Source organism: Canis aureus, chromosome 12, assembly GCF_053574225.1.
Source record: "Canis aureus isolate CA01 chromosome 12, VMU_Caureus_v.1.0, whole genome shotgun sequence".
NCBI lineage: Eukaryota > Metazoa > Chordata > Mammalia > Carnivora > Canidae > Canis > Canis aureus.
Genome location: NC_135622.1, coordinates 5,008,278 through 5,018,591, shown reverse-complemented (window position 1 = coordinate 5,018,591; position 10,314 = coordinate 5,008,278). Strand labels below are relative to the sequence as shown.

Sequence of the window (10,314 nt, the reverse complement as noted above, 5' to 3'; positions counted from 1 at the left end):
CGGGCAGCATGCACAGAGGAACTGAGGCGTAAAATGACATCTCAACATCTTTTTTTTTTTTTTTTTTTTAAGATTTTATTTATTTACTTGAGAGAGAGGGTGCCCAAGCCAGGGGGAGGATCAGAGGGAAAGCAGACAGCTCACTGAGCAGGGAGCCCAACTCTGAGCTCAATCCCAGCATGCTGAAATCCTGACCTGAGCCAAAGGCAGACAGACGCCTAACCAACTGAGCCACCCAGGTGCCCCATGTCTCACCATCTCTTACTCCATGAGTTTCAGAATCCATTTCTCTGGGGATCAGAAGAATGCTCTCCTCCCCTCAGCTCTGTTCTCCTCAGTCCTCTTAGGAGGCTGCAGGGTGAATTTGGGAGGAGTGGCTGCCAGAGGAGGAGCAGCTGGGACTGAGTCATGGCAGGAAATAGGAGGGAGGGAGTTATCCCCAGATAGCCGTATAAAAGGAGAAGGAACCAGCCCTGAGGTTCACAACAGCCGTAACAGCAACTGGAGAAGCAGGCTCCCAGCAGCCCAGCCCTTCAAATCCAGATCTACCTGAGACGACCCACCTCCTGGGTGCCACTGGCCAGTCTTTGCCCCAGGATGGGGACCATGTCCGGAGCAGCCTTGGTCTTGGCCTGTCTGGCTGTTACTTCTGTAGCCTCTGCAGGAGGTGAGTTGGGGTTGGAGCCAGCTCTTGGGAAGAGGCCCTGGCCAGTGTGGGCCTGGAGCCAGGGGCCAGTCATCCCCTAAATGGTTCATCACCAGCAGGGTGATTGTATACTTGGCCTTGCATTTCTGAGCAGACTTAGGGTGGGCCTGGGCCCTAGAGCCTTTAACCAGGGAGGGGAGCAGGTGCACCAAAGGAGAGCAGTTCCTAGAGATTGCTGCCGGGAGACATGAAATTGAAGTCAAATGGACAGCTCTTCAGTAGGCAGGTGGATTCCCAGAGTGAGGGAGGTTCTGCCTCAGGAAGATAGATACAGGGCCATCAGGCAGAGGAGGGAGAAGGAATGGGACCCCCAGGCGGCTCAAAACTGGTTTACTGACCCAGAGAGCCTTGGCTGACTCCTTGCCCAGTTAGGAGAGGAGTTGAGAGGGTGTCCATCCACAGGGGATCAGACGCAGTCACTGACACCTCTGCTGGATGCTGGACAAAATGCTTCCAAGGGAAACTTGATACTTGGTCCGTATCTCTATAAAACCCGTGTCATTGTCCCGCCTACATGCTAGTCTTCTATGACAGATCAGCTACAGACGATTCCTTTCCCTGTGGCTATGGGGCGATTTGCCTCAGAAATTCTGAGTCCTCCCACTCTCCAGGTCCTAAATTGAGACCTAAGCTAAGGAGGATCTGAGACCAGCTGTAGGGGAGGCACAAAGTTCAGGGTGGGCTTCTTATCAGGAGGCCCACAGATGTTTAAAGGGCCTAAGGAGGTGAGCAAAGGAAGCCCCAACCACTTCAAAGTCCAGAGAGAGGCTGAGAGGAAGCAAGCCCAGAAGCCCTGAGGGAGAGACACTGACAGGAGATTGGGGCCTCCACCACCCCACACCCCCTACCCTTAACCCAATATGTCCCATTCCCTTTAGTCTAGACTCAGGAGACCCAAGGCTTTGAGCCTGGTGGAGGTGAGGCTGTCTCAGAACCCGATTGGTCATGCCTAGGTCGGTTTGGGTGGAGTGGATCCATCCGGAGACAAGGGATAGGAGGAATACAGAAGGGCTTCTGGTGTCTTAGTCATCTTGTCTACACTCTTGACATCTACTGTCCTTGTATCCTGTGCTTGGAGCCAAGAAAGGGCTCCTCAAAACCACCCATGATTCACCCTTCATCTCCCAGGCTCCAAGGCTCCAGGGAAGAGGGAGATGGGGCCTGAGCCCCTTGCCTATCACATTCAAGAAGGTAAGAGTGTGGGGGAGCATGGGATGGGGGACCAGGAGAAGCTCAATTCTGACCATCTCCCTCTTACCTCTAGTTGGCTATGCAGCACCCCCCTCCCCACCCCGGACCCAAGCCCTCTCCTTGGATCACCCTGCCACCCCTCAGCATGGCTTTCACTCTGTGGGACAGAGTGAAGGTAAGTCCAGCACGCACCCTCACACCCTTTCCAGTTACCCCTCCCAGGTTTCTAGTCTGGACCACTTCCTATTCTCCAGGTGGGGAGCGGGAGAAGGCCCTGCCCACTCCTTGCCCTGATTAGAAGAAGGGGTGGTCTGCTCACACACTTCCCCTTCTGTAGTGCAGCCCCTTCCCTCTCTAGAAGCTGTCCGTGCTCCAGAGGAGGAGCTGCCCCCTCGCCAGCTCCCTGTGGAAAAGAAAGGTGAGTTCTTGCCCATTTCCTCCCTCTCAGCCCACAACCATCTTACTGACCTCAGTCTGATCCTTGCTTCTTCGTGCCTTCATTCCTGTCTTGTAGTGGATCCCCCTCTCCCTCAGGAAGCCATCCCCCAAGAAGAGCTGCCCCGTCCCCAGGTCCCTGTTGAACAGGAGGAAAGTAAGTGACTCCCTCTCCTCTTTACCTCCTGCCTGACGAGCATGGGCTTTGTAGGCTCTGCCCCTCACTAGCTGTGTAAGTTTGGGTAAGTCACCTCTCCAAGCCTTAATTTCCTCATCTGTAAAAATGAGGAAATATGACCTATTTTATAAAGTTATGAGATTAAATGGCATAAAAGTAGCATTTATTTTTCACTTGCTTCTGTACTGACTTCCTCTTCATGAGTGGTAACTGGCCAGGTCCCCCTCTTCGAGCCCATCCCAACTTGGCTTCTGCTTACACATCCCCTTCTATCCCAGTAGACCCACCTTTCCCACTTCAAGAGGAAATGACCTTCCCATCTAAGCAGAGAGAGGGTGAGTGACAGCTCCTGTCTGGTCTGTCCATCCCTCTGCTTTAGTGCTCAGGATCCTGGGGAGGGAGGGCAGGAGCTGGTGTGTCTTGTAGGGGCTATAAAGGTAACATGTTTCTTGCCCCAGTTCTTTCCTTTCCATCAGTCATTCTGAAGGTAAAGGCCACCAGTTCATTTCTATGTCTTTCTCCCCCATATCTTCCCAACCCTTTCTCATTAACCCCAATTTCCTTTAATCCTACCAGCTCATTCAGACTTTCTCTGCCTCCCTACTCATTCCCTTTTCTTTTTTTTTTTTCATTTTTTTTTCATTCCCTTTTCCATGGTGTTTTTCCCGTTCTAGAAAAGCCAGCTCCTCCCATGGACTGGAGCTCTCCTGAGCCTGAGTCTTGGAATCCAGCCCAACACTGCCAACAGGGCCGACCCCGAGGGGGCTGGGGCCACCGGCTGGATGGCTTCCCCCCTGGGCAGCCTTCTCCAGACAACGTGGACCAGATCTGCCTTCCTAATCGTCAGCGTGTGGTATATGGCCCTTGGAACCTGCCACAGTCTGGCTTCTCCCACCTTACTCGCCAGGGTGAAACCCTCAATTTGCTGGAGACTAGATATTCCCGCTGCTGCCGCTGTCACAGCCACACAAACCGCTTGGACTGTGCAAAACTCGTGGTAAGGATTGGGCTCTTGATGCCAGGGGTGTCTTTTAACCTCCAGACGGTATGTGTGTGTTTGAAGGACTAGAGGCCTAGGCCTGGGTATGTAGGAAACTCAGGTCCCTTTTCTTGGCCCTCCCTTGGGCCTCCCCAGTGTGCTGGGAGGGCAGAGGACAGCCTCTGTGTCTTTCTTATCTACCTGTCCAGGGTCCTTTTCTGGAACCTGGGAGGAAGACAGGAATGTGGACAATGGGCTGCTGGGCTGATCCATCCCTCTTGCTCTAGTGGGAGGACGCAATGACCCGATTCTGTGAGGCCGAGTTCTCGGTCAAGACCCGACCCCACCGGTGCTGCAAACAGCAGGGGGAGGCTCGATTCTCCTGCTTCCAGGAGGAAGCCCCCCGGCCACATTACCAGCTCCGGGCCTGCCCCAGCCACCAGCCTGGTATTTCCTCGGGCCCTGAGCTGCCTTTCCCCCCGGGGGTACCCACACTGGACAACATCAAGAACATCTGCCACCTAAGACGCTTCCGTTCTGTGCCACGCAACCTCCCAGCTACTGACCCCATCCAAAGACAGCTGCAGACATTGATCCAGCTAGAGGGGGAGTTTCAGCGCTGCTGTCGGCAGGGAAACAACCACACCTGTACATGGAAGGCTGTAAGTGGGTGTCCCAGTCCCAAGAGCCTGTCTGCCTGCCTGCCTGTCTCCGACTTCTGATCCTGCTGGTCCGTTCATCCATGCGCCTCCCCATGTGAGCACGTCTGCCCGTTCATCTTCTTGCAAGTGTCCGTCCATCCATTGTATTGGTCATCTAAGTCTGTTCATCTTGAGCCTTCATCCTGTACTCCTGGCCTCATCCACCCGTGATCCTACACATGTACCCATGTGCCACCCATCCATCCAGCTCTGGTTTATCTGACCCCCTTGTCTACCATCCCAGCTCATCTCCTGTGGTCAGCTCCAAGCCTCATTTGTGCTTCCATCCTTCTGCCTCCCCAACACCATACATCCACAGCTGCCAAATCCTTGCCCTCTGGTTCTTTGCCCTTCCCTTTAGGCACCTGTGGCCAGGTCCCTCATCTCATAGCATAGGGCAGTAAGGGGAGCAGAGGGTCAGAAGAGAAGGAACCAAGCGTGCAGGCATCTGACTTCCCTTTCTCTGGCCCACAGTGGGAGGAAGCCCTTGATGGATACTGTGATCGGGAACAGGCTATAAAGACCCACCACCACTCCTGTTGCCACCACCCTCCTAGCCCTGCCCGCGATGAGTGCTTTGCCCGTCAGGCGCCATACCCCAACTATGACCGGGACATCCTGACCCTTGATTTCAGCCAAGTTACCCCCAACCTCATGCAACATCTCTGTGGAAATGGAAGACTTCTCACCAAGCAGTGAGTCTTGCCCAATTCTTCCTCAACTCTCTTCCCTTCCCCCAAACCTCTCCTCTGGGGCACCCTCTGGGGCATTCTTGTTAGGAGCAAAACCATAATCTCCACCATTTTGATGCCTAGGAATGCCTAAAGACCCTGACCCCTTCCTCTTTCCCATCAATATAGTAAACAGATTCCTGGGCTGATCCGGAACATGACTGCCCGCTGCTGTGACCTGCCATTTCCAGAGCAGGCCTGCTGTGCTGAGGAGGAGGTGAGTGGGGGCAGCAGGAGGTCATAGTTTCCAAAGAAAGGCAGAGGAGTGGGGAGAGAAGGCTAGAACTGCAGGCTACCCCTTCTCTTTAATACCTCAGACCTGCCCACAGAAAGAACTAGTGGAGAAGATCTTGATTCCAGAAATCTTCATTCCTAACCTGATCTGCTCCCCACCTCTGGGTTCTTATTACACTTTTTCTGGGCCTCAAGCTTTAGGCATTTCCAGATGTGCCCTTATATCTGTCACAAGGAATCTAGCTGTGCAAGGCAGCCTTGCACTCTCTCTGGGCTCCAAGGAGGCAGCACTAGAAGTTGAGGGAAGGGGAACTTTGAACACCGAAGTATTGATGCTTGACCTCAGACACCTCCCACCCCATCATCTCTGCTTTACTTTTCTCTTTCAGAAATCGGCCTTCATTGCAGACTTGTGTGGTCCCCGACGTAACTTCTGGCGAGACTCTGCCCTCTGCTGTAACCTGAATCCTGGAGATGAACAGACCAACTGCTTCAACACTTATTATCTGAGGAATGTGGCTCTAGTGGCTGGAGACAATGGGGATGCCAAGGGTCAGGGGGAGCAGGGCCAACTCGGGGAAGAAATATCAGCCCCACCCCTGAGCCCAAAGAAGAATGAGTCACCCCAGAGCCTTGGAGGATCAGATTGGGGGAACCCCACCCTCCTTGAACACTCATTACAGTAAACACCTCTTGGATTTGGCATCCTCATTGTCTTTAACATCTCACATACAAACACACCCTCCTAAGCCTGCTTGGATTTTCTTCAGTGACTGGCCCCTGAGGCCCACTGCCCTGCCCCTACTGACTGAGCAGAACCATTCCATAGGCTATGATGGTACCATAACTAAACGGCTTAACTTCACTATTTGTCATCTTGAACTTATTCACATACTTCAAAAGGAGAGCCACCTTGTTAGCTAGCTATCATCATTTAAAGAAAAACATATGGTTTTGTGTCTTTGGTGAGCTCCAAAAGTACCACAGCCCAGCCTAATATTTTTTACTTTGTTTTACTTGGGGGGAGGAGGAGCAGAGAGAGAGAGAGAGAATCTTAAGCAGACTCTGCTGAGAGCAAGGCTGGTTGTGGGGCTAGATCTCATAACCCTGAGATTATGAAATCAAGAGTCCAGTGGTTAACGGACTGAGCCACCCAGGCACCCCCAAGCCTAACATTTTAAAATCTCCATTTTTGATCCTTATAGTCCATGCCTTGATTCATTTGATATCCATTTATTGAACATTTAGTGTGCACTGTGCTAGACCAAAGGATATACATCCAGAAAACAGCTCCTTCTGTCAAGTTGCTCAAATCCCAGGAGCCTAGCAGGTGTGTCGTATAGGGCTGTCAGATTGCCAGTATTCTTGGGGCACCAGATACGATGGTCCAGAAGTGGGAGCAGGGCTGAGGGCAATAGGAGTACACTGGGGAAACCTGTGGGATTGAGGTCGGAGCTTCTCCAGAAGTACAAAGTGCAAATGGCAGAGACAGTCCAGGCCGAAGGACCATTCAGGCAGAGAAGCACAAAGCCTGAGAGGACCTGAGGCTTTGGTGGCCTCCTCTGGAGATGTAGCTGGCATCGTAAGCAGGATGTAATTAGGAATGCCTCATCTGCAAGGGTTTAAAGTGGATCTTGGCGCCCACAGAAGCACTGGTGGTTTCAAGCAGATTTGCCTTTTCCAACCTCTAGTGGACAGCCAGCCAACTCTCCAGCTCGGAAAGTATCGGGCCCATGCCTGAGGGGAGGGGGCTGGGCCACAGGGTGGCAGGACTCTTCAGCCCCTGGAGGCTGTCCCCAAGAAACCAGAGCTGAAAGGATCGAAATGAAGACTCCAGAAAGTGGGGCTTTCCCGGCCCCAGTCACGGCGGAGGAGGGTGAGGCAGAGACCGCCGTCCCGACCCACCCTGAAACAGGCAGAAATCCAACGGCTCCCAGACGCCCGCCGCTCCCTCCGAGCCTCTCAGCTACTTTATTTATACTTTGCCGGAACACTGCTTCTAGGCACGCTGCGTCTTAGCCGCTCCGTGGCCTTGTCCGTCGGCACGAGGCCCAATCAGCGAGCGAGAGCCGCGCTGGGTCCCGCCCCTGCGGCCTTAGCGCTGGGGGGTCACGCGCTGGAACAGCGTCACTGCGCCTGCGCAGATGTCCGTGGAAGTCTCGCGATCTTCCGGCCTCCTCCGGGACCCGGGACCAGGCACGAGAGGCAGGCCCACGCTCCCCTCGCCTCTCGGGTACGCCTGCGCACCGGGCCGGGGGTCCGACTGGCGCTGGCGGGGAGAGGGCGGCGCTGCCGGCAGGGGAGTCTCTAAAGGGCTCGTTCCCTTCGGGAGCGTCTCGGAGATGCTTTACGGCGGCACTTGCAAGGCGCAGTGCCAAGAGCTGCGTGGCGGGGGGGGAAGGGGGGGTCGGAAAGGTAGGGCCATGTTCCCAGCTCCTAAGTGGTGTCAGTCTAGGGACGGGCTGAGAGGGAGCCGGGGGAGCGGCGGAAGCAGCGGTCATGAAAGAGTATTGGGCGCTTAGACTGTAAGCCTCGTGAGCTGAGAATTATTTTTTTTTTTTATTTTTTTTTTTTGAGAATTAAAAGAAGTAATTCGTTCCAGGGATCAGGGCTTGGGTAGAATGAACGAAAGGAGGAGCAGGTTTTAACAGGAGGATGATAATGAGTTCAGTTTTGGATCTTCAGGAGCTGGTGTCTTTAGTGAAAGCACCTTAAGAAGGAAGATTAAAGCCACCTTCTAGGAGTGCCCGGGTGGCTCAGTCAGATGGGCCTCTGATTTGGACTTGGGTCATGATCTCTATGTCCTGGGATCGAGCCCCATGTCCGGCTTCCTGGGCGGGGTAGTCTGCCTGAACCCCTCCATCTCCATCTCCCTCTGCCCTTTCCCTCTCTCCCCTGCTTGTGCTCTTTGTCTCTCTCGCAAATAAATAAAATCTTAAAAAAAAAAAAAAAAAAGCGCCGCATTCTATGGGCCCCTGGCTCGCTCAGTCAGAAAAGCATGTGACTCTTGATCTCAGGAGTTTAAGAGTTTAAACCCTATGTTAGGTGTAGGGATTACTTTAAAAATAAGTACCGTTTTTTTTTTTTTAAGACCCAATTCTAGGGAATTGAATATGAATGGGAGGTGAAGAAGAGATGGCAGCTTGTGCAGCCTACTCTTTATTATTTTTTAAAAGATTTTATTTATTTGACAGAGAGCACAAGCATGGGGAAGGGGAGAGGAAGAGGGAGAAGCAGACTCCCTCCTCAGCCGGAGCTCCTTGTGGACGCAATCCCAGATCCATAGGGTCTGTGACCTTAGCTGAAGAGAGTTGCTTAATCGACCAAGCCACCTAGGTGACCCCAGCCTGCTCTCTAAATGTACTTCTGTACTCTATCTAGATCAGTAGCCTACTAGACATGATACTTGGAAGCCTCTTAGATACCACAAATTCAACTTATTCAAAAATGAATTCCTCTGGGTAAGTGGGAAGATATGAAAAAAGAAAATATAACAGTAAGTGAGTTGTAGAAATTTGATGGTAGGTATGTGGGTGTCCACTATATAATCTGTCAATTTCTCTGCATTTTTGAAATTTTTCATAAAATATTGAGAAAAATAAGGAATCATCTCTACCCTCCATCTGTTCCTACCTCAGTGGGCCCCATCTCAATAAACTGACCCACCATCTACTCAGTTGTTTAGGCAAGAGATATGAGGATATCATTCTTCAATTAATCTTTCTCCCTCTTCCTTCTATTCCAGTGAGTCACCAAATCTCCTAAATATCTCTTAAAACCATCAACAGTGGAGTTGTACCTTACACCAAGGTTAGGTTCTTTTTTTTTCCCCCAAGGTTAGGTTCTAAAGTCAGTAAATAAGACAAAAGTTACATAGTTAACATAACCTTTGGAAATCTCTTAAAGTATCCAGAAAAGACAGTGGCCATAGTCTTGTGTACATAACTCTGTACAAAAAAATGTATGTACAAGTTTATATGTATATGGTAGGTGGCAGGATGTAACAGGATAAACAGTAGGACGTTAAGATATTTTTAACTTCATAAAAAAAGATAGTGCTGCATATAGTTGAACAGAGTTGTTAAATGAACACAAGGCCCAAGGACACAGTATTCCTCACCTCTCTAGAGTCTCCACTTACTTCAAACTTCTACCAACCCTAGTTTCCTAGTGCTGTACAATCCATTCTCCAGGCAGAATGACCTGCTAACTGATGTTATCAGGCCACTTCACTGCTTTAAAATACTTCAGGTTTACTTGTTTTCTCTTTATATTTTTACCACCTAAATATGAATCCTAAAAACAGTCATTTAGGGTTTTAGGGTTTTTTTCAATAATCATTTAGGGTTTTATTTTTTTTTTTTTTTCATTTAGGGTTTTAAAAAACTTTAAAAAAAAAAACCTTTTTCTTTCTTTTTTAAATAGTTAATGCACAAAGTTACTTTAGTTTCAGGTGTACAGCATAGTGATTTGACAAGTTTATGCATTTTGCTGTGCTCACCACAAATGTAGCAACCATTTAGGTTTGTTTTTTTTTTTAAAAAAAGCTCTTGCCCACCTCTCCCCAGCCCCTAGTAACCTCTCATCCACTTTCTGTCTCTGTAAATTTGCTTGTTTTAGGAACTTGATGTAAGTACTTCAATAATTGGAAGTACTTCTGTGTCTTGCTTATTTCTTTTAGCATAATGTTTTCAAGGTCCATCCATGTTGTAGCACGTATCAGACTGAATAATATTCTGTTGTATTGCTATACTACATTTTGTTTATCCATTCATCCGCTGATGGACATTCGGGATGTTTCCACTTTTTGGCTATTATGGAGAATGTGTAGACACTTAATTTTACCCTTTTTTTTTTTAACTTTATAAGAATGGAATTAGGCAACATTTTTTTTTCTTTTTTTTTTAAGATTTTGTTTATTTAGGGCAGCCCCTGTGGTCCAGCGGTTTGGCGCCACCTTCAGCCCGCGGTGTGATCCTAGAGTCCCGGAATCACACCGCGGGCTGAAGGCAGACACTCAACCGCTGAGCCACCCAGGCGTCCCTATGTCTGGCTTTTAAAGCATGCATTCATGTTATTCCATATACCATAGTTCATTCATTTTCTTTCTTTTTTTTTTTTTTAAGTTACCATTACGATGATAATTTCAGCTTTTTTAT

At 50.1% G+C, this 10,314-nt stretch overlaps 1 protein-coding gene across 1 annotated transcript; it reads left to right on the top strand.

The window, feature by feature from the left end:
* Positions 1 to 64: 64 nt before the first annotated feature.
* On the top strand, positions 65 to 6,020 carry ECM1 (extracellular matrix protein 1). The gene is given in 11 exon segments (XM_077842441.1): positions 65 to 667; positions 1,835 to 1,897; positions 1,971 to 2,072; positions 2,235 to 2,315; positions 2,412 to 2,489; positions 3,185 to 3,507; positions 3,777 to 4,151; positions 4,665 to 4,885; positions 5,051 to 5,138; positions 5,545 to 5,722; positions 5,725 to 6,020. Coding segments are annotated over 11 exon segments (1,629 nt in total). The 5' UTR covers positions 65 to 597; the 3' UTR covers positions 5,775 to 6,020.
* The last annotated feature ends 4,294 nt before the right edge of the window (positions 6,021 to 10,314 follow it).